The sequence below is a fragment of the Corvus kubaryi genome, unplaced genomic scaffold (genome assembly GCF_017639235.1).
Source record: "Corvus kubaryi isolate FWS band 111438036 unplaced genomic scaffold, C.kubaryi_AGA036_p1.0 split1-37296, whole genome shotgun sequence".
Taxonomy (NCBI): Eukaryota; Metazoa; Chordata; class Aves; order Passeriformes; family Corvidae; genus Corvus; species Corvus kubaryi.
Genome location: NW_024582075.1, coordinates 16,532,195 through 16,556,076, shown reverse-complemented (window position 1 = coordinate 16,556,076; position 23,882 = coordinate 16,532,195). Strand labels below are relative to the sequence as shown.

General features: G+C 37.1%; 1 protein-coding gene across 9 annotated transcripts in view; it reads left to right on the top strand.

The window, feature by feature from the left end:
• KDM4C (lysine demethylase 4C) overlaps positions 1-23,882 on the top strand; it is a 290,549-nt gene that overhangs the window by 15,747 nt on the left and 250,920 nt on the right. For all 9 annotated transcript variants that reach the window (XR_006013641.1, XM_042013234.1, XM_042013232.1 and 6 more), the window contains exons 3-5: positions 2,931-3,106; positions 5,916-6,030; positions 13,993-14,186. Coding sequence is in view for 8 of the 9 variants with exons in the window: in XM_042013234.1 (XP_041869168.1) it covers positions 2,931-3,106; positions 5,916-6,030; positions 13,993-14,186 (485 nt within the window). In the remaining variant the exon portion in view is untranslated. The remainder of the gene's footprint in view (positions 1-2,930; positions 3,107-5,915; positions 6,031-13,992; positions 14,187-23,882) is intronic.

The following is a 23,882-nucleotide window of genomic DNA, read 5'->3' as shown; positions in this document are numbered from 1 at the left end:
AAATATTTTTACTGCTTAAAGCACACTGACCTTGAACTAAATAAGATAATGCAAATTTCGCTTTTCAGTATTCATATATTTGAGCCAAACCTCCAACTTCATGCTTAATAATCATGAAAATGGAAATCTCTGTGCACATATTTGATTTCTATGCATATATTCTGAATGCATGACTTCCCTGCTTCCAAACTAACATTTTGTATTTTGTTAATGTGCATATAATTTAAGATTTCTGTGAAAGAAATAAGTAGGAATCAGGAGATGATTGGATTATTTTTTTTTTCTCTAAAAGCAAACAACACTGAAACTTGTTAAGTAGTTCCTGTACAGCAGAAGTCCTGTGGAAGCTGAGAAGGAAAAAAGGAAAAGAGGGAGTTGCATCTGTGTAAAAACTGGATAAAAACACCTGTTTGTGTGTAAAATAAAAACATTAGCTATGGAAATATGTTGCTATCAGATAAATTTTCTTTGGCTTGATGTTCGTCTTTTCCTGTGTGCTTTTAGCACTAACAGTCTTGATTGGATTTCCTTGGACTATTTGAGTACATTAACATTACAATTTGCCTATTTGTGATAGTTTTCCAAAAGGTGGCCAATGATCTTAGGATCTATCTGTTTTAGAATTTTATTACTTTCATGGAGAGAGGTAATAGTGAAATTTCTAATGGACACTTATATATGGTCCTTACATCCTGAAATGCTTGTAAGAAAACAGCCTATCTGAAGGACTGCCTTGTTGTGATCCCATTATTAAAAGTGTTAGAGAGATGCCTCTGCCTGAATTAAGGTGCAAACAAGGGCATATGCTGAAGTGAAAAGTATGGATTTTATTTAACAGTAAATGAGAGAGAGAGAGAAAGAAACAAATGGAGCAAGGAAAAGGGGGAGAGAAAGAGTGTCAGAGAGACAGGTTGAGTAGAAATGTAGAAATATCACTGCTCTGTGGTTTCCGATCGTCACCTTCTTCTGGTCTTTTTGATAATGAGGATCCCCCAAAAAACAGAGCTCCGTAGATGAATATGTGTTCAGGACAGGTGGGAATGCCCAGGTAGCTGTCCTTGGTTGAGGGCATGGGGAGCAAGTTTGACAACTGATCAGTTGCATCCCTTTACCTCAGGAATGAGTCTGGGGGTGCTTTGGGGTCTTTGATAGCTTATGACACCTCCTCAGCTGCCTCTCATGTGAATGCCCTGTGTATGTGGCCATCCAGGGGTGGGGGGATTTGCAACTGAGCCCAGTTTGTGTAGGGGAGGATGGGAGTTCACTGTCTCTGACCAGAGGTTATGCCACACCCCCAAAACCTCTCCTCCTCCCCACTCGGTTGTGGGGGAGTCCGTGCAAACCTGGTCTCAGCAGATGGGCCTGTGGGCTATGGCCTCCCCCACCCCAAACCCACCCAGAGCTGATTCTCAGGACAGCTGCTGGGTTTGGCTTTCTTGTGGATGCATTATTTTCCCTCAGCCTGGTTTACTTCTCCCTAGACTTGAGATAATTGAACAATTGTGTCAATTGAAGGATAGTAACTCATCTCAAGTTTCCTTAGGTGGTTTAGCTCACAGTCCAAAGTTCCAGTCAGGAGGCATATTCAGGGAGGGGTGGGCTTAGGTAAGTGTAGCTTCTTTATACAGTTTTGCCATAATGGGGGAAAAAGTTCTTCATAACAATGTTTAAGCCTTTAACCATAACATCTAAGTCTTTCACACTACCTCTAAATTATGAATTAATTATTCAAACAATGTCATTCACTTGTTGCATGTTTATAAGAGCTGTCCTACTTTGTAGTAAGATATTTTAAAAGTTTCCAAGTCAGTGTTTGTGGAAATCTGATTTGAGCATAGCAGAAGAATGAAAATAATGAGTGGATCTAAAAACATGTCATTAAGCCTTGGGACATGTAAAAGTTCAAAACCAAAACCAGATCAAAAAATAAATACAAAAATTTTCTGTTGCTCTGTTTTAGAAGTGATACAGTTTCACATCTAGAGAGTTACCTGTTTTCAGCTGAAATAATATATGCAAGGAATGCTCAAAATTACCCAGCCTGTTAAAAAACGCTGGTATGACTACAGGTTTCTTTGAAATTCTTAATGATTTCTTTTGCTAACACTTCAGAATCTGCTGAGGAGTTTTCATTGACTGTGCGTAGTTCTGTGGTATTTGAAATAAATGTGTTTACAACTGGTTAATCTGCACATAGTTTTAATCTTCAATTATGAGGAGTAAATCATGTAATTATAAAAGCTAATATATATAAATTAGTGCAAACTCTTACTGTAATAGAGTTGTACCCTATAGTTTTATGGTGAGTAAACTGAACAGATTCTGAAATGCAAAGGTCTCTGAAACAGCTGGTTTTTTTCACTCTTCATTAAAAAATACAGTTATACATTCTGTTTATACCAAATAATATTTAGACAGGGGACTCTCAAGTTTTTTTAGGAATTTTTATTTTAATTGAGGATAAAAATGTTATATCTTTGAATCTTTAGGTGTGGAAAAGATGTTTAAGATAAATGAGCTCAACTTTTGACTTAGCACCTACATGTTCGCCTCTAAATGTATCTCCAAATCCACACATTTTTTTAACACTAAATATGTATGATGTCATGGATTGCAAACTATTTGTCAATTATAAGGCTTTCTGATTGTAAAAATCTGTTAACTGTTATTATAAATGTGTATTTTTGCACAGTTGTCTATGAATTGCTGTAAATTGGTGAGTTGCTGCTTGTGAGTTGAGGTGATACTGTGTGTGTTTTGAATGGGTTTCTACATTGTCTAGGAGCACTTATCAGTTAGTGTGAAACAGGTGGTAAGCAAATGTTCCTTTGATCATGTGGGCATATTCAACTGTTCTTTCAATTTTTTTCCAGGATGTTTTGAATTGCTGTCGCAACTGTGATGTTCTGTTTTGTTTCCTGAATTTAAAGGTTATCCCACCAAAGGAATGGAAGCCAAGAAAACACTATGATGATATTGAAGATTTGGTGATTCCTGCTCCGATTCAACAGATGGTCACTGGCCAGTCTGGGCTTTTCACACAGTACAACATTCAGAAAAAGCCCATGACAGTGAAGGAGTTCAGGCAGCTAGCCAACAGTGACAAGTACGTACTCTTGTTTAGTAAGACAAATACTTATCTTCACATGTTGTGGTTTCTTTGGATTGTGCAAGACATCCAGTGATCTTTTTAACTTTTTGTCCTGTCTTCCAAGGTATGGAAGGGTACCACAATGTGAATGTTGTTCATGTTTATGTTGTTGAAAGCATCTGATACCATGGCAGCAAGAAAGCATCTGAAAAACCTGAGACATGATGCTTTCTGTCTACCTTTTTGTCTTTATGTTCCAGGAGATGCTTATGTAGAAAATAGTGAAGATGATGCAGACTGTATATCTGAGTTTTAATTTGAGTATGCCTGTTAATGTTTAATTCTCAGATACTGGAATGGCCTATCATCATGTAATTCTGAAAAAAACCCACTATCTTTTATAACCAGTCAAGAAGCTTTTACATGAATGTAAGAGAACTCAGCGGCATCTAGTAAATATCTGTGTTCTGGTTATGGCAAGATGGATATTATGGGAGGGGAGAAAAAATGTTCATGAAGGGCTAGGCACTGTAGTGAAATGTTTCAAATTGGTGAGCATTCCAATAAGAGGGACTTGATAGAAGGAATTATTGCCTGTCATTTTGGCCACATAAAAAGAATATATTTTATTTGAGTATCTTCTCAAAACTGAGTGGAAGTAGTTTCTGGAAGATGAATCAAAGGATCTTAGAAATAAAAGATAGTTGAATTAGGAAAGGTAATACTGCCTTAGTTGGAAGGCAAGTTTCTCTCATGGGTTAATTCAGAAATTAGATGTAACAGTAGAAGCTGTTATCAAGATCAGGAAAAAACTAGGACATGTAAAGCTTTTAAGGAGGCTCCTTATCAAATGTTCCATAGTATCCCTGCCTTCATGATAGTGCAAAACTGACGACCTTTTTTTTCCCAATTAAAAAGAATAGCACATATATTACTTGTGCAACATTGAGTTTAGTGCCCAGTGTTCTTTCTCTGGTAATTGGAAATGGGAACCTATTTTGTACTTCTTGAAACTATTTGTTTAGTATATATTAGAGGTGAGAGTAAATCATAAGACCTATATGATATCTGATGTAATTTTCAATAATACTTATTCATAGATGTTAAAGTTTACATTTTATTAACCCCTAATAAATTGAGATACACTGATTTCTTAAAATAGTTAATTAATGTAGAAATGCTGGGAAGTTTTTAATACGTGTCATGGTGTTTGTTAAGTTTATTATATTCATCATGGAATATATTTTGGAAGTGTTTCTGATTTCAGTTTTAATTGTTTTTACTGATATCAGATGGCAACTTAATTTTATATGCAAATGTAGAACATGGAGAGGACTTCCTGTCTATTACTAGCTGTAGGTCTTTCCAAATATTTGTCACTGCTCTTGAGAAAATGTCATATAACCTTCTATGACACTCTTACTTCAGTCTCTATTTCTTTAACTGTTAAGTAGCTGAGAGCCTCTATTCTCCCATAAAAATAATTTTGTTCCTTAATGGAGAAGATTTCTCTGTTAAAGACTTTTTTCTGGAGTATTAGGATGTTATCTGTTTCCTTTGGGTAAGAGAGAAGGGCCATAAACATCTAAATTAAATCGTAGTTGCCTTTAAAATGATTATGTGTACTCAGTCTAATGCATTTCGTCTCTTATTTGTTTAGACATTTGCAGCTCACCGTTGAACCAAAGTGCTTCTCTATTTGACCTCTGGGAAATAAGAGCGTAGCCACATCCTGTAATCAAGGAGTTCATGTGTGCATGTTACTCAGGGCCAAACAGAAATACAATCTGATTTCTGGAGCTGTCATGAGAAATAATTAAAACAACTCTGTTGCTGAGAATGCTTTAGTTAAGATGTGTTTTGCTAATTTTTTTTTGTCTCTGTTTAGAGTTATTACATAGAGTTATGACATAAAAGTACCTGGTCCCAGTGATGTATGTTTGGATTTTCTTTCCAGTCGTTCAACTGTAGCACTGTAGAACTGCAGCAGAACTGGCAGTTCTACTGTGAAAGTTTAGTTCTCAGAGTTGTAGTAAAGTGGGAGTAAGTTTTCTTTCTGAAGACCTAAATATGGAAGTGCAGAGGTCTGACAAAGGATCCTGAGGCAAAGCTGTTAGTAGTGTGCTTGTGTTGTGTTCCCACAAGATTTTGAAATTTCTTAAGTATATTTGAGCATGTAAGTGTATATTATGTTCTTATCATTAAGCATGTAAGTGTGGTATCTCGTCCTGTTATAAAGGAGTAAAAATAAAAGTTCCCTTAAATATTTATTTTCTCTGCATCATAGAATTTTTTGTATCAGCTGTTTGAAACAACAGCTTTTCTTGGAAGGTTTTTCTGCAGAAGGAAGAGGAGAAGGAAGTACTGGTTTTGCCTGTGAAGGCTGCATGGCTTAGTTAGTTTACATTGTTTTGAGACAGGCTTGTACAGGACCTATATCTGACTGTTTACGGAGCTGGTAGTGAGGTAGGAAAACAATAAATACTTGTTAATTGTGTGGCTTTTCCATATGTGTCTTTTTTATGGAAAGGAAATAAAAAGAAGGGGCTCAGCCTAAGGGCAGTCGGTCGATGGGTTGATGTGCTGCTAGAGACTGAAGCAAATGTATGGCTTGGTGGATGACTTCAGTTACTGTAGCTGTCAGGTAGGAGGTTTCCATGATATGGTTAATCATGAAACTAAGAATTCAGGACAACTGGTAATTCCTTTGTTTCAAACAGTTTGGCTTAAAGTGACTCTATCTTGGAGGTTCAGAAGCATAGTCCATTGTAAAGGTGGTTGTTGAAAGATGGTGATGAACCTTTGCCTACCTCTTTCTCTGCAGATACCGCACTCCAAGATATGTAGACTATGAAGATTTGGAGCGTAAATACTGGAAGAACTTGACTTTTGTGGCACCAATTTATGGAGCAGATATCAATGGGACCATTTATGATGAAGTATGCACAGTTTTTTATGAAGTTTATCCCTTCCAGCCCTCTTTTAAAGGGTACTCTACTTAGAGGATACACTCTTGCTTTGTGACTGAAAATCTGTCTTTCGAAATCTTTGTGTTGCTCACTGTAAAGCCTCCAAGCAAGGTTGAAATTAACTCTACACATCTGCAAGAGTCAGACAATTCTGTCCTTAGACTGTAGAATATTGCTACTCTTCCTGATCATAAGACTCCTCCCTTTCTTCACTTTGAACTCTCCAGAACTTTGAGATTCCTTCCTACTTATTTGTTTATTAACATTTTAGTATGTATGTTTCCTGTGTGTACCTCTGGAAATTTAGAGATATTTTGACTAAGTTTTACTTTAAAATTAAAAGATGTAATACTTTTATTTCTCTCTTTCATTGAGGAATATTGGTAGCTGTACTACATGCTTGGAATGTCTGCAGTTTCCCGGAAATGTACTTACTCATACTGTTTACCTTTCAATTAAACCAGATGAAATTAAAATTTCCTAAGGAAATTAATTTTGCTGGTTACTTGCCAAGATCTCCATAATAAAAGGATAATAAAGGGAATCTTAAAACAGAGCTCATTATCCAAAGAATTACAGAATACCCATTGATATCAATTAGGCTATGTAAGTAACTACAGGAACTAGATTTTGAAAGGATTATTTAAGTAATGAGACTAAGAGAAGAAATACTAGCATTTCGGAAAAGATTTAAGGATTTGAAAAATACAGGATGAACTTGTATGAAAAGAAAGTACCGTGTGTGAAGTTCTTGGGTTATTTCATGGTAATTGCCTTCTACAATAATTAAAAAAGTATGATTTTGCTGTGGCAGATAGTCTGAGGCTCTACTAGTGTTTCACAGTTCTTCACGGAAGAAAAATTGAAGACTGTCCAGAGATAAAAACAGCCAATATGGCTGAAGGCAATTCAGTTTTTGCGCTGAGTTATGTGGTCTTTGAAAGATAGCTAAGAATGTCCAGTGGTCTGTTGTTTAGAGAAAGCAAGTTCAAATTCTCTTGTGTGTCCACATAGCTGCTTTAAGAAATCATTTAGAAAATAATTGAAGATTCTAATTTGGGATGTTTCTGTGAAGAGACATTCTAGGTGATGGTTGCTTTGTGAAGACCAACATGAGGCAGAGAAAAACAGTGTCTCAAGAAATAGAAGCTTGCCCTTTTTCTGCTTTGATTTTTGTGTCTTTATTGTTGGCAGATAATGCCTTATGGTATAACTTTTTACAAATGTATGGTTTTTTTCATTGTATTTTCTTTTGTGTTTAGTATCTTAGTTTACTCTTGCCGTGAGCAACATTTCCAAAGAAAAGAGAATGAATGCAATGATGTCCTATTTGAAAATGCTGAGTTTGACCAGAAAATACTGGTCAAAGAGAAGGTCAGAGATTTCCTTCTTAGGGAATTACGCTCTTGGGAAGATGAGGAAGGGAGCTCAGAAAAAAGCGAAGACGAAAGTGAGAAAAGCAGCATTTAGGGATCCTAACTCAGATGTTAGGTAGGAAACAAAGCACTGAAAGTTGCAGTGACTGGGGAAGAAAGCAATAAAAGGTAGAATAAAGAAACCTTGATGCCTATAATACAATAGGTATCATTTAAAAGCAAGTAACAAAGGAGAAATGTTAGTGAAAGGAATTGGCATTAAGGAATGTGAACAGATTGAGCACTTAATGTGACAGCCAGGTGCTGGTGTACAACCCACTTGGTGTATAGAGGAAAAGAAGAAATATACTCTGGTACCGAAGTGTTGGTGAGAAAGTTGTGATGCCACTGATCAAAATGTTGTCTCTCAGAGTAATTTTGCTGCAGTTAATTTCTGGCCAGCAGATGGTGTACTTGCACAACTAATATTTTTCATGTCTTACTGCTTTATTGGGCTAAGAAAGGATCTTTTTGATTTTGTTTGAAATTGGAGGTTGTTCTCATGTCTTCATTCAGTTTTATTCAGGACTGTGATTATTTGAGGAAAGGAGATGAATACAAATCACTGACGTTTTGGGCAGCATTCAGGAGAAAGGATATGGTGGGATTAATTTGTCATGGAGGCCTATTTGCATGAAACAAAACAAATGCTTACTTTTTACAAAATACTGTTGTAGAAAACAGTTTGTTATATATGTTACATTTGACATAAATATCTGACAGATGTGACAGATATCCAGGTAAAAAGCCACTTGAAACTTAAGGAAAATGTGACTTAGATGTGTATGTGGGCCATCAAAATTAGTGAGAGGTACTGCTGTGCTGTAAGTCTGTTCTTCAGTTTAACAGTTTACCAATTGTATTTTCTTTTCTACTTGGTGACTGTGAATTTTATATTGAGACATTTATATCTGAAGCATGATGAAGCCTTAATTTTTACTATTTAGATAATTTAAGAAACATTGTTATTTGTGGAATCCAACACCTCCTGGCATTGTGCCAGAGAGATTATAGCTCTTGTAGTATTTCGTTTTTTAGACCAGAGGGTGATAGGTTCTGAAGGGTTTGGAAGAGGGGGCAAAATTTTCTAAAGGCTGTGTTACATGGAACAGAAAAAGACCCCACAAAACAAACAAAATTAAAAACTCCGATGAAAACAAAGAAATAAAGAAACAAAGCTAAAAGTGCATGCTTTGAAGTCTGACAACTACCATTAATTGTTCAAGTTTACCATGTAGTGTTTGGATTATTCCAGAATTTGTTATCTCAGATTAAGTCTTTACAAATAAGCAAATAATCTGTGACTTGTTATAGAGTGTTCTGTGCTGTCTGTAGAACTTTATGGAAAATAAGTTCCATATAGTTGAAGGTTTGCTGGAAGTATTATTCTGTGTTATTTTCATTCTAATTGTTGTTACATTTAATGGCAGTGCTTTCTAGGAGAATGACTATGTAGGTGACTCAAGTAAAACTATGATCTCTTCATGGACTGATCTGGCTACTTGGAAGGGGGACAATCTTCCTAGTTTCCAAAGAAGTTCCAAAGAAAAGTGACTGATTTAAAGTTTATAATGAGTCATAAAACTCATCTGACTTCAGTGCTGACAATGGCATGTGCTATTCTGCAGAGAAAAGCCAAGTTTGGAAGAAGCACATATAAATATTGTTTTGTGTCCTCTCTCACCACTCTCCTTAGCTGCTGTCTGGAAGATACCACTTTACTTCCATTTTTCTCCTCTTAGTTTTATTTCTCCTGGTAAAACAATTCCTAATGCCTACATTCTCCAGTGTATAAGGTGTGGGCACCATACGTGGTATATGAGTGCACCCTCAGTCGGTTTGCAGGCAAGCTGGGTGGGATGTTGCTCTGCTGGAGGGTAGGAAGGCTCTGCAGAGGGATCTGGATAGGATGGATCTGTGGGCTAAGGACAGCTGCATGAGGCTCAACAAGGCCCAGTGCTGGGTCCTCCCGTTGGGTCTCAACAACCCCAGGCAGCGCCACAGGCTGGGGCAGAGGGGCTGCAAAGCTGCCCCCAGGAAAAGGACCTGGGGGTGCTGGTGCCAGCAGCTGAACATGAGCCAGGGTGTGCCCAGGTGGCCAAGAAGGCCAATGGCATCCTGGCCTGTACCAGCAACAGCGTGGCCAGCAGGACCAGGAAAGTGATTCTTCCCCTGTAGTCGGCAGTGGTTAGGCCGCACCTTGAATACTCTGTCCAGTTCTGTTCCTCATAGTTTAGGAAGGATTTTGAGATGCTGGAGTGTGTCCAGAGAAGGGCAATGGAGCTGGTGAAGAATCTGGAGTACAAGTCCTATAAGGAGCAGCTGAGCCAGCTGAGGGTGTTTAGCCTGGAGAAAATGAGGCTCACGATGGGACCTTACCGCTCTCTACAACTGCCGGAAAGGAAGGTGTAGCCAGGTGGGGGTTGGTCTCCTCTCCCAGGAAGCAAACAACAGGAGTAACGGAAACTGCCTCAAGTTGTGCCAGTGGGGAGGTTTACTTTGGATTTTAGGAAGCTCATTTTCATGGAAAGTGAGCAGTACCAATCACTGGGGCAGGCTTGCCCAGGGAAGTAGCTGTGTCACCATCCCTTAGCGTATTTAGAAGACCTGTAGGTATGGCGCTTGGGAACATGGTTTAGTCTTGGCAGAGCTGAGTTGATGATGGTTTTTGGTGATCTTAAAGGTCTTTTCCAACCTATATTATTCAATTTGTTCTATAATGTCCTTTTTCTGTGATCTGCTCATAGTTGAGATCAATGTGAGCAGTAATTTAGGTTCTAGTGTGATTTCCAAAGAATCTGCTTGCCCACTCTTCAAAAGGGTGCTTAAAAAGTAGTGTTTATATCCTTGAAAATGCTGAGAACTAAAAACAATCCAATGAGGGAGATTGTTTGTATTTCCTAATCTGTGTGTTTATGGTGTAGAGATTTTGTTCGTAGCATTTTTCTTCCTCTGTTTTAATGACTTGCAAGGCGCAGTAAAAGCCTGGCAGTAGCTTTATTATATTAATTGATGTGAGTGAATGATTATGTGGAGAGAGGAGTGGGTTACAAAGCACAAGTTTTTCTGTAACGTTTGTCCTATTCCTTTCCACTCTGTCTCTTAATTAGGTTTTTTTACACTTTATTATTTGAGTTGTTACAGTCAGTCATAAGGGCTCTTCAATCTTACTTATACAACTGATGTGTTGTCTGCCAGATTAATATTGAAATGAAGCTGTGAGATAATCAAAGGAAAAATTAAACACTGAAAAAGGATTGTGTGTAATAATGTATACATAGAGAAAAGTTCATCACAGTGTTGACTGGTTTAAGTAAACTGAAAAGAATAGCATCCTGTCACTTTTGTAAGTACTTCAAAAAAAATTAATAAAAAATTGTTGCACTTGAAGCCTATTTTATTCTTACATGCAAAGAGGTCTCTGCTTTCAACTCAGAACTTCACTTTTTACCAGTGTGCTGAGATTCATGTTATTCTTTGTGTCTTTGGGAAAACATGGGTCAGCTCCTTCCAAAGTGTGCAAACGTTCAGATGAGAAATGGTTGTCAAGTGTCCCACTTTGTCTCCACATTGCATTAAAAGCAGATGCAAAGGCTGTTAAGAGTAATAAAAACTCTTGATAGTAATTTACAGCAAGTTTGAATCACCTTCAAAATGACTGAAGATTGGAGTAGTGGTTTTCTATATAAACTGCTAGGTACCTTACAGTATTTCTCTAAGGAAATACCAGGTAAGTGTAATGTGCATAGCAATGACCATAACTGGTAAGGTGTTTCAAGCCTGTCTGTAATCTTACAGAAGGAAAACAGCTGAAAAGTAACATTTTTCTAGTTATTGGATTGTGTGGTACAGTTGTCAATGATGACAGGTTTTCTTTAAAGAATTTACCATCAGAAATGTGCATAAATTAGAAATAGTATCTTGACATATTCCTTTGAAATTATTCTAATATTCTGATAGTATTGTGATATTCTGAGGAGAGTAAATATTTTGTATTTTCCTAATATTGAATGGATGATAATATCTAAATGTATTTGTAAGAAGCTACCAGTTATGTGTTATGCTAAAGTAATATATGTAGTGCTGTTCCAACAATTATTAAATATGGCATAACCTGCAAAAATATACTTTGTATACATAAAGCATAAAGTAAAAATATAAAGTAACACCTTTAATAATTTGTAACAATAAGTGGTAACAATCTAGGCATAAATATGAAATTGATTTTTTGTTTTAAGTCTAAGGAAATTAGGAGGAGTTGAAATGAATCAGTGTGATTTTAGTGTTTTGGCCAGTTTCAGTGAACATTTCCTTTTGAGCTAAGAATACTTCTCCAAAATAGCCTTTAGGAAAAGGAAATAGCTCATTCATCTTGAGTGTAGAAGTTGTGGATTGTTTATTTGTTATGTTTGGTATTTTGAAGCAATTATTTTTTCTAGGATTGGTCCCCATGGTAGGATTTGCTTTTGTTTGATGACTAGTTGTGATGTGACTTAACAGAGTGTGCAAAGATGAGATGTGTTGTTAAAAAAAAGATATTCTCTTAGCTGTTACTTAATTCTTAGTAGAAGACTAAGATTTCAGAACGTTAGGGTTGCTAGAAGCTTATATGGGTGAAAGGTTGCTATGGGATGAATAATGGGTAAAAAAGCCCATGGAATAGAAAAAGATAACACATCTGTCTGAAGAAACCTTCAAGTGTAAATTGCTGCAATACTGGCACTGTTTGGCCACTGTCATAGTAACTGCCTAGATTGATTGATGAGCAGGTGATTTTTACAAGTATTTATTGTTTTCTTCTAATCCTGTACATGTGTTTGTGCTTGAATCATTGGTCTTAGTTTGCTATATTAATTTGTTTCTCCAAATGAAATGCAAAATTTGTAAACAGATACAAATTTAATGTGATTTAAAAAAATAGAATCTGTAAATTAGTTTGAGGACTTATTACCGAAAAACTATTTCTTCAAATTTTTTATTTTACAGGTGTATTAAGTTGCTGCTGCCACTTTTTATATTTGAAAGGTGCAGATTTTACCAGCATCTATTGTTTGAGTTCAGACTGGTGTTGTTTTCTTTTATTAGGATATTAATTTTATTTTTTTTTACTTTTAAAATTTCAAGTGCTTTTGTTTCACAAATGCATCAAACCCAAGACTTCCATTTTAAAAGAAGAAAAAATGCTGTCTGAAATAAAATCATTCTATAAACATCCTTTACTCCTTTGTAAAATTCCAAATAACTCAGTATTTCTTAATAAGTGGAACAGTCAAAGCAGGCTGTTAGAAGTGCTTGTTCCATGAGAAGTCTGAACTTCACATAGACATTACCTTCTTGTCCATCAATTCTAGCTGCTTCATATATATCATGCTTGACATAAAAATGTCAAAAAACAAATGAAACAAAAACTGAGAGTATTAAATTTTCATTGCTTCTTGCTTTAACCTGTATTCTTAGTATTGCAGCTGTCCAGCTATTAAGTATCATCATGTTACTTAGTCTTAATCAGCTGCATCAGGACTGCAGTCTGCCATCAGTTTGTCCCCCAGTGAGTAAGATTACCAGAACTGTAGGTTCAGGGAGGGTGTAGGGCAGAGCACTGCATGGTTAAGTGTGCTTAGAGGCTGTCTTCCCAATAAAACTTGGCTGAATTGAGTTTTTAATAGTTTTGAGTATATTTCTTGGTTTTCTGACTGCTTGAGCACCATCTAATGTCTTCCCCGGAGGCGTTAATAATTGCTCTTATAGTGAAGTCTAATTTTTTTCTCTTCAATTTTGTAGCTTTGATCTTGGTTATACTGTCTCTTACATGCTGTATTACCTGAAATTAGAACTGCACTTTGCAGTTGAATCTGAAGTACAACAAAAACTAGATGTATTGCTTTCTGAATGACTTTTAATACACAAATTTTATGGGCAATAGCATAAGAAAACAGCTTAACTCCCATTAAATCAATAGATTTCTTCTGTGGTATATGTCTTATGTAGTACATCATTATGATTAGAAATACAGGTGAAGTGAAGTAATCATTATAGTTGTTGTACTTTTCAGAGAAATGGTCAATGTATGCATGTAAAAATTTTTTAAACAGTTTTTTCATACTATTTGGTATTACTTTGTAAGTAATAAAAAAGCTTAGATAGGCCCAGTGAAACTTTGTGACTTCCAGCTGTCAACTCATCAAAGGTTTTGTCTGCAGCTATTACTTCTATTTTTTTGTGTACCTTTTTGTATATAGTATGGTCTATGATGTTTCAATCCATGTTAGATTTGATGTAGAAGTGTAAACCAGATAGGACATTGCTATGTTCTCTGCTCTGAACATCTCAGACTTACCTAATACTAAGGTCAAGAGAATTTTTCCTCAAGTAACTTCAACTGTCTTCTGAAGTGTTTACAAATATGTATGGGCATATTGAAAAACTAGATCAAGTGTGTATCTTTTGACTGGGACTGTTATATAAAATTGCATTGCTTTATGAGCTTAGTAATATATTTATTATGTGTCTCTTTCAGGGTATTGAGGAATGGAATATTGCCCATCTTAATACAATATTGGATGTTGTAGGAGAAGAGTGTGGAATTTCTATTGAAGGTGTAAATACACCATATCTCTATTTTGGCATGTGGAAAACAACATTTGCATGGCACACCGAAGACATGGATCTCTACAGTATTAATTATCTCCATTTCGGGGAGCCAAAGTCATGGCAAGTTAATTTTTTTTTTTAGATGATGTCTTTATTTCAGCTGACTAAACTGAGCAGATGGGTTACAATTGCTTCACAATGGTAAACTACTAAAAAGCTAAGATAGTAGTTTGGTGAGGGTTTTTTTTTAAACTCAGAATGCTATGAAATCACACCAATGTATTCTTTGATATTAAAGGAAAAATAAGTATCTAAGACTTACTCAAGTTCAACAGAAAAATATTTGAAAGATACAATATGAGCAGTTTGATGTGTTGGGAACCCCAAGACTATTGGAGGAACTTAGGAAAGAGCTCTTTGAAATCAGTTTCTTTGGTTCTGTTGCCCTTTGGGACTACCTACCATATTTTGTATGTAACATGCATTTAATTTCTTCTTTGAATCAGAGTCATATTCTCTACTGTTAACTCAGCTGGACCAGTGGGAGGTAAGATTCAGGGCTAAAGGTACTTCCTGTATATGAAACTTCTACTATCCTTTCTCCGTAATCTTAGATTTTTCGTTGAACAGCCTTAATAAACAAGTTGGTTTAAAACATTGTGATATACATGTATCCCAAGTATATAAGACAAATATATTCCTTTTGATCATAAATTTTTTTTTTTTTCAAAATACCTGTGAAGAGAATGTAAAATCATTAGAAAGATATGCAGAAGATAAGTTATGCATAGTTCAATTCTGGCAGTTTCTAGTCGTCCAGACTTGGACAGAAAATGTGTAGCTCGTAATTCCATAAAACATCATTGTTTTTTTATTACCCATACAAAATTCAAATACCGATCATATATTTATACTATGAGTGTGGTAAATTAGTCAGATGCTCACTCTTCGTCACTGCTTTATATTTACCTGCTTTGCTTATGTAGTGGATCTCCTGAGTTATGGCAGAGAAGGTGAGTACCACCTATTGTAGTAATGCGCGTCCATGTTTGAAATTGATAAATTAAATACATAGATATGTGAGATTTCTGCTTTGATAGAATTAAATGTATGGAAAGTCTTGTTAACCATAACATCAATATCTTTTAAAAAAATGGATGTAAAGATAGATGATTCCAAAATGTTCCAAGATGATAGGACAAATGTAAGTAATAGGATGTTTCTTGCTTCTTAGGAATTTAAAAAGTGCTATTTGAAGAAAAACTCACTGCATATTGTGACATTCCAAGTAGTAGAGACATTTACTTAAACTCTGAATGGGAAGACACAATGGGAAGAAGCTAGGAAAGCTTCTTTAAGTATTTTTGAAGGAGGTATGAGTTGATAACAGGATAAATGCTTTTCTGGTTTACACATACTTGTTTATGCTTCTAATGAACAAAATCATTAAACATTGTCCTCTTGATATTTTGGAGAAATAGTGGTGGATATGAATACATTTTCTGCACCATGTTGGCCCATATTTTTAAGAAATGTAGCATTATTAAAAAGTTGAGTGAAAGCTTAAGATTTATTTGGTGTTACACATGTGCCTTTTAATGGAAGAATGCTGCAATAACTTATGCTAAAGCTGTTCATTTATAAGTAAGATGTGTTATGTGTTAATGTGATATTAGTATAATATTCAAGAAAGTGGGGCAGGAGCTCAGTCTTATGATACAGATAGTAGAGATCTTCTCTGCTCTTAAATTTAACTGATTTGACAAAGCATCCTTTGTGAAACCAAATAACCTGACATACACAGTAGCAATACATGTTGTCGGGTTTTACTGGGTGTACATGTGGTTCTTCAAGAGACGTGTTGGTCTTACAGAGAACTAACATGGAGCATATTTTCTCTGAATTGTGAAAGGACAGCCACTACCATCTGAGAGCCACAGCTGAGTCTAACTGCTGTAGCAGTCTTTATAAAAGAGTTTGAAGCCTTCTGCAGTGTTTAGGCATAGGTTAACTTGCACTATTTCTTACACTCTGCACTTTTACTTTCAAGACTTATGCGGAGAAGTTAGTTCTATACTGTGTATACTGATTCCTTCATTGACTGCCTCATATGAAACACGGGGAAAAAGTGTGTCTGCTAACTTATGAAATCAGGTTTACATCTGTTTAGATGTTTATGTATACATTTGTGTAATACATATGTTCATTTTATAGATTTTTCTTTGTCTTGCAAAAATATAGAAGAAATACTGATAAAGAGGAAATATTTTGAAGGAGAAGAAGGAACTTGAACTTAGAAGCTCTGAAATAGAATAATATAAAGGGCAGAAGAGATTGGGGTATGTTGGAGAAAGATATTTCTGGAGGGAGACTTAAAATTACTTGCTATTAGGCAAGAATTTTTACTGCAATTTTCTCTTTGCATTCTGAGGGGGAAGGTGCCTTGAAGATCGTACCTCATTTTACGTCACAATTTCTTAGAAAAAGTCTTATTAACGAGAGAAAGCATTGGTGTGACTGATGGTGTGGCTTATTAATTGTTATCTCTTGATATTGACATATTTTGTAATGGTATTTTAAACTGCTTACTAACATTAAAAATTTCTTCACTCTTGAATTCGTTGTTAAGTATTTTCTTCTATTGTATTTATTATTTCGGGGTATAGGTCTTGACTAAAGATAATTAATTTTTGTTTTGTGTTATTTGAGGAATTTTTTCATGTTAAACAATTAAAGTGCTCTTGGAAATTAACGCTTAGCATAGACCAGACTTTTGTTACTAGTAGAAATGTTACACTATTAATATATGTACTATATCCTTGGGTACAATATGGATAATGCTTCAATTTACATTATAAATTTATAAATTAAAAAAAATCTGAATAAGATATTCACATTTTTTGAAAATAATTCTGGATTTCTTAAATATCTGAAACGAAGGCTTACACTTTGTTATGATTACCTGACTTGTGAAAAACAGTGATGTTGAATTCTTTTAAATATTGAGATGATTTAAATCTTCTTGAGGAAGAATAGTAAAGAATATGTGGAAATATTTCTTAGGCACGGTGAAAGTAATTATTTTCATGGCACTGTGGGTATTTAAAGTATAATAATAATAGCACAAATTTTTTTTATAATTTATTTTGAAGAAGAAGAGGTGTGTAGAGAATATATTACTTTACTTTAGAAAGTAGTATTTTAAAATATTGTGCTCATTTTGTTCACGTTTTATATCTAATGGTGGAGGCCTGAATTCTTTTTTGCACGAAGAACTAGGTTTTTACTTTTCCCTTGAAAGGGTCACAGTGAAAACTTACAGTATGATACAAACAATAATTTAAATATCAATTTGTATGTTTTCTGTGACATTCCATCTGGTCTTTGCTTCCTAGCTTTTCTGAAGACTGAAAATGACAAGACACAATACATTATGTTAAAAAACTCTCCTGTTTAGTAATGTCTTTCATAAATCACGAAATGCCTTGCAGGGTTGGTGAGTCATAAAGTAAACAGGAATAAATACTACAGAAAGAGGTGATGGTTCCATCTTTGTGACAATGTCAAGAAAAAGAGACCAGGTTGTTGAAGAGAAAATGCTTAGACAGCCAAAATTAGATGGATTAGGAGAGTGAGACTGGACCTGACAGTTTATTTAGGTTGTAAGAGGGAATAAATCTATCGTGACATTCAAAATAAAGCAGGGATTTAGGTTCAGGAATTCTGTTCATGATTCCAGTGGAATCTGATCTCTAGGTTGTCTAAAATTTATACTATGAGCAACGTTACTGTTAACTCTTGATTGCCGTAACTAGAATCTGTTTTTATGGATTTGCTAGTGTAGAATGTGTACCAACACTTTTTCACCTTGCATAATGAGGTGTAAAATCAGGAAAGATACATAGTTATTACACAGTAGAGGTTGTGGAAGTCTTTAAAAAATTTCTTGTGAAGGCTTCCAGATTGTGAATCTCAATAGCTGGGGAAATAGTAATGGGGTTATGATGGGATAAAAATGGATGGTGTTCTGATATTAGTATTAGACAAAATCATAGACAAAAAATGTGAAGAAGGAAAAGCAGACTGATGGTAACATTGCATGATTTAAGAACAGATGCGGCAGTAAGGTAAATGGATTTAGAAAGACTCAGCTAGGTCTTACAGGGCCTTCTGGGGAAGGATTAATAGAACTTTCTGTGTGATCAGCAGCTGACAAAAACTAGTCAAAATCTGGCCAGGTGATGCAAAGTTCAGCATAAGAGGAAGAATCTTGGTAGCTTTGCAAAAGTTGCATACCATTGACAGAATGGACGTGTTTCCTAGTTAGGGTTTATGTCTAGGAAACAAAACACGCAGAAAACTACAGAGAAGTCAAACCTGTATGACAGAAATGGGAATAATGTGTAAAGCTACAGTGGTTAGTCAGACATCTTGCTGAAAACTGTCATAAAAATTAGAAATATTATGAGTCACAGAGATGACTGTAATCAAATAGGGATTCTGGTTGTAAAAAAGTATCTATAATCAAATAATACAGTGGTTTGTCAGTAGCCCAGATGGGTTATTGTGCTTGAAACAGAGCAACCATTTGATAGTTTCAATGTTCTTCACAAAGTGGCAGAACTTTACACAGGGATTAGAAGAAAAGGAGAAATTTTGATTGTCTTGTTTTTCCCTTGTGGAAAAGGATTGTGTTTCTTAAAATATTTAGATTGAATAGGAAAATTTTTAGGTACCAACAGACTTTCAAATTTCCCCCTCTCAAAACAAAAAATGTGTTAGCTTCCTAAATTAAGTTTATGAAATTTAAATTTGCTTGTATTTTGAAAAGGTATTTATCAGGTTTATGTATAATAAATATGAACCATCTAAATAGAGTACGTCAGTTGCTAGTAAAAGGGTCATGTGATTCTGAGCTCAATGCCTGGAGTTAGATAGCATTATTTTGATACAATGTGAATGTTGCAAGTTGTCGCCAATTATAAAACCAATGAATACGGTTAATTTTGAAAAAAACTAATGATGTTTAGTTGTAAAAACACTTCATGGGTTTGCAGCTTTTGAATTTTAAAAATACCAATCTGCAGGAAAAAACATCAGCTGTTTTTACCTTGTCTGTATATATAACATGGGATTTAGAGAAGTAGTTTGATTAAGTATTTAGCATCACACTAAATTTGCTTGCAACTGATGCTGTTAACCATTATCTGTGCATACACGTGGCATTGGAAGAATGGAACTCAAATTGTTTCACATTCTGTTTCTGGTCACTTGATGTTGACTCCGGCGAGGGAAGACATGCAGACAATCAGTGTGATTGATAATGCAAGCTTCAGTTTGTTGAAATGCAGGCTTTGCTTTTATACACTCAAATATGCATACTTGTCACTTCTCTATTGACGCTGGGTAAAAAGCTACATTTTACACGTATTGCTAATGTTGCGATTTGGGAAATCAGGGTTCTTCCTCATCTCTCATGGTCAGTACATCTTGTCAGCATGTCCTGTTGTTTATCTGTAACAGGATTGTCAAGAACACTGTGTTTGTGTCCCTGCCTTCTTTCTTTATTCTCATGATTTCTGTTCTCACGATTTCCTTTTTTTGCAGTTAGCAAGAGGCCTGCTTATGTCAAGCTAAAAAGGTGTTTGCTTGTACAGCTCTTCCAGGGACCTGTGTCCCTGATCCTCTAACCATTCCTCAACAATTCCCCCTTTTTCGTTTTGTACAAGCAATAATACCTGGTTAGTCACAGATGTAGTATATCATTCTTTGGAAGCATTGGCACAGGCAAGGTAAGCACACTATTATGAATAATATTAGTAGTCCTACGGTGATCAAGTGTTGTACCAGTGAAACTAACCATGGCCCTAAGCCCAGGGATTTCAACCATCCCTCTAAGCCAAAACTGTCTTCTTTTTGCAATTGTGTGGTTAATTGATGCAATTCATTTTATCTGCCTGTGAATCGATCGGGAATGGTCGGATAAATTCATACAGCACATTCCTTCAAAATCTTCACAACCATGGCCTTGGGCTAGTAACAGAAAATGATGCCCATATAAACTTGCTGCAAGTGTCTATGGTGACATGCATGTACTTCAGTCTGCCAAATTCGGGACCATGGGTCACATCCATTTGCCATATTTCGTTCGGGCGTAAGCCTCGGGGATTAACCCCAATACCGAGGCCCGGACCATGATGGCTACGTGTAGGACATGCCCGTATTATTCTCTTAGCTTCCTCCATAGTAACATCAAACTGTCTATGAAGGCCTCTGGCATTCTGGTGGAATGTGCTATGGGCTTCTTGTGCCTTTGCAAACTCACTCAGTGGTACTGTCATTGAGACTAACTGATCTGCATAAGCATTCCCTTTGCCCAGGTCCTCTGTCCATTTGTGACTCCTGATGTGTATTATAGGATAGGCACACGTTCTCTGACCAATGGCTGATTGGAGCTGACGCAGCAGCTCAAATAAGCGCTTGTTGCTTATGTCCCTTATCCTAGCATCCTCTATTTGTTCTACGATGCCAGCAACGTATAAAGAGTCTGACGCTACGTTGAGCTTAACAGTCAACCACCGCTTAAATGCCCAGACCACTGCAGCTAATTCAAGGGTCTGCAAAGAGTCTCCAGGTTCAGCCTCTAGTATCTGATGACACCATTGACCTTAAACTCGCCACGTCGCAGCTGCTCGCCGAGACTTCTTTCCGGTGTTGGTGAACACTGTTACTGCTCCTTGGAGTGGTTGTTTACTTCTTTTAGGGATCTGAATCCATGTATGCTGAGCCATCCATTTCAGTACAGGGGCTTTAAGCGGCTGTACTTCAATTTGCTGGGCATTGCTTAGCAGGCTGATTTGTAGAGCTTGAGAGTGTTGCAAGTACCAATCGAGCTCATCTCGTTTCATTGGCAAATAAATCGTTCCTGGCTCTTGTCCAGTGACTTGTATTATGCGGTTGCGGCCTTTCTGTACTAATTCTGCTACATTGTCGATTTTTTATTGCAATGTTATTTTGGGCTGTAGGCTTGTAAACATCCATTCCAGGACCCTAACTTGCTCCCCCTTTTTCTTTTTGCACTGAGTCAGTGCACCGATAAGTTGACTCTCTCTGTGGAGGACCGTAAAATTGACTGGGAGATCAGCATCCATATGATCAACTGCTCTATCTGCAATAACAGTACTGATATGCTGGGTAGTATCGATTTGTTCTGATGTGGGCTGAACTGGCAAAGAGGGATCAGTCCCTCTCAGCAGAGATCTCAGTATCTCTAGGTCTTCATTACTGATGCCTACGACTGGCCGTAACCACTGCAAGTCACCCATGAGTTTTTGTGCATCTTGCAGGGTCTTAATATTAGTTTGAATTGTTAATTTTTGTGGCTTGATTTGCGCTTTGGTAGTGCTCCACCCTAAATACTTCCAAACAGGTGTACGCTGAACTTTTTCTGGTGCAAAAATCAAGCCATACTGTTTTAGCTGATTAGTAAGCAAAAGTTCGTGTTGGGGGGTAATTGGGTCTGGCTGAGTGACAAGGATGTCATCCATGTAATGATAAATAATAGTTTTTGGCCACTGTGTCTGAACTGGCTTTAATGCAGCATCAACATACATTTGACACGAGGTGGGGCTGTTTTTCATCCCTTGTGGAAGCACTGTCCACTCATATCGAGACGCAGGTCCTTCCCTGTTTATAGCAGGGAGGGTGAAGGCAAAACGAGGCATGTCATTAGGATACAACGGCAAAGTAAAAAAGCAGTCTTTTAAATCTACTATTAACAAATGCCAGTTCTTGGGCACAACTGCGGGGTTGGGAAGACCAGGTTGCAGGGCTCCCATGGCTTGCATTTGAGCATTAATGGCACGCAAATCATGCAATAATCGATACTTTCCTGATTTCTTTTTGATCACAAAGATAGGAGTATTCCATGGACTCGTAGATGGTTGCAAATGTCCTTGGCTTAGTTGTTCATGCACTAATGCATGGGCTTGTTGCAGACTTTCCCACTTCTCGGTGCTTCTGCTCCTTTCAGTGGGGTGGGGGCTGCAAAAGCTTGGTTTTGGGCGTGCACTAGATCTTTCCCTAACTTTTTAACAGCTTCCACAAGCATTGCGTGTGGCCCTACTGGTACTCGGCTCATTCTGTCTAGCATCAGTTCTACTGGTGCGTCTGCTGGCAATGTAACTATTATGGATCGGGTGGCAGAGTTACAATTTTCTATTATGCACTGTCTTAACAATGCTCCTTTCATCCATTCTTGTACATCAGAATTGTTTATAGCATTAGTAACTCTATCAACAAAGCTTGCAAATGACTCGTCCCTTCCTTGCTTGATCGATAGGTAGGAGGGCTGAGGGGGTGTTGTTTTTATATAGGACATAGCTTGCTGTGCAAGTCGCATAGCTTCCAATAATCTTTCTGGCCCCACTTGTACTTGCATTTCAACTCTGGCAAACTGCCCAACACCCATAAGCTGCTCCACTGTGACCCCGTTTAAAGGGTCTTGGTGGGTCATGGGGTGTGTTAGCAGAGGCATCACAGAGCCGATTCTAATGTACCTGCCACAACATTAATCGTGACGGAGTCATAATCATTCTGACAATAGTTTTAATATCTTCTGGGCAAAGAATCCCACTTCCCCATACATAGTTTAACATTTGCTTAGCTGGTTCACTGTGCAGCCCTGACTCACTGACTGTGCCTTGTAGCTGAGTTAACAACTTCCAGTCCACGAGATTATACTCTCCTGCTATACCTTCTCTATCCATCTGATAAATTACGGGGAAAGCTAAAGGATCTCCGATAGATTCTACGAGTTCATAGTCTTTATGCTCAAGAGCTGCTTTTGCTATTTGCCTCCAATTAACTCGATTAACTCTTGTACTTGGGATTTGGCATGCCTTAATTTTTCCTTTGCTACCAATGCTGTTAGTAGTAACAAGACTTTTATGGTATCTGGTTGCTTCCTGCTCTAGTTCTTCTTCCTCACTTTCTGATAGCTCACTTTCCTCCTCCAAGGGAGGAGCAGTGGGCTTGGGTTTGGACCCTTCCCCTGTTGTTCCCCCTGATATCTCAGCTTTCTCTGTAGGAGGTCGAACAGTTATAGTGTTCATTGTTGGAGGCACAGCAGCATAATCACTTCCTAATGACATCATGCCAGGTGGGGGGTCTTTCCCTTCTACGTGGGCAGTTGCAACTGCTGCTACCTGTTTTTCAACATGATACTGCTTAAGGCAATTAGTTACTGCTCTCCATGGCTTCATTAACTTTTTAGCTTCTTTATTATTGTCTATAACTAGATTCCATAAACAAGCACCATATTCTTGCCATTGGTGTTCGTGAAAAAATGATCCTGGGTCCTTAAAGAACCCTTGCTTTTTTCCGAACGCCACTAACCCATTTAAATCCTTACAAAGGTTTATCTCTTTAACTCCGCGCTTTTCTAAAAAGCGTAAAAATAAATCAAGGGCCACCTCTGTTTCCATACCTGTGTCCTAACACTTTCCCTGTCGACAGGAGTTGTGCAGCCTTTTCAGGTTAGCCCTCGTCAGCCGGACGATGGACCCCCCTGTAGGTCAGTCCAGGCACGGATCAGATGCTTGCCTGCAGCTGCCGATCTTCTGCCCTCTGGTCGCTGCTACTGGTGCTTCTCCGGTCTCTCGCTTCAGTCAGTGAGAATGAGATAAGAGCCGTCCCTGTTCAGGTGCCATGATGTTGACTCCAGCGAGGGAAGACATGCAGACAATCAGTGTGATTGATAATGCAAGCTTCAGTTTATTGAAATTCAGGCTTTGCTTTTATACACTCAAATATGCA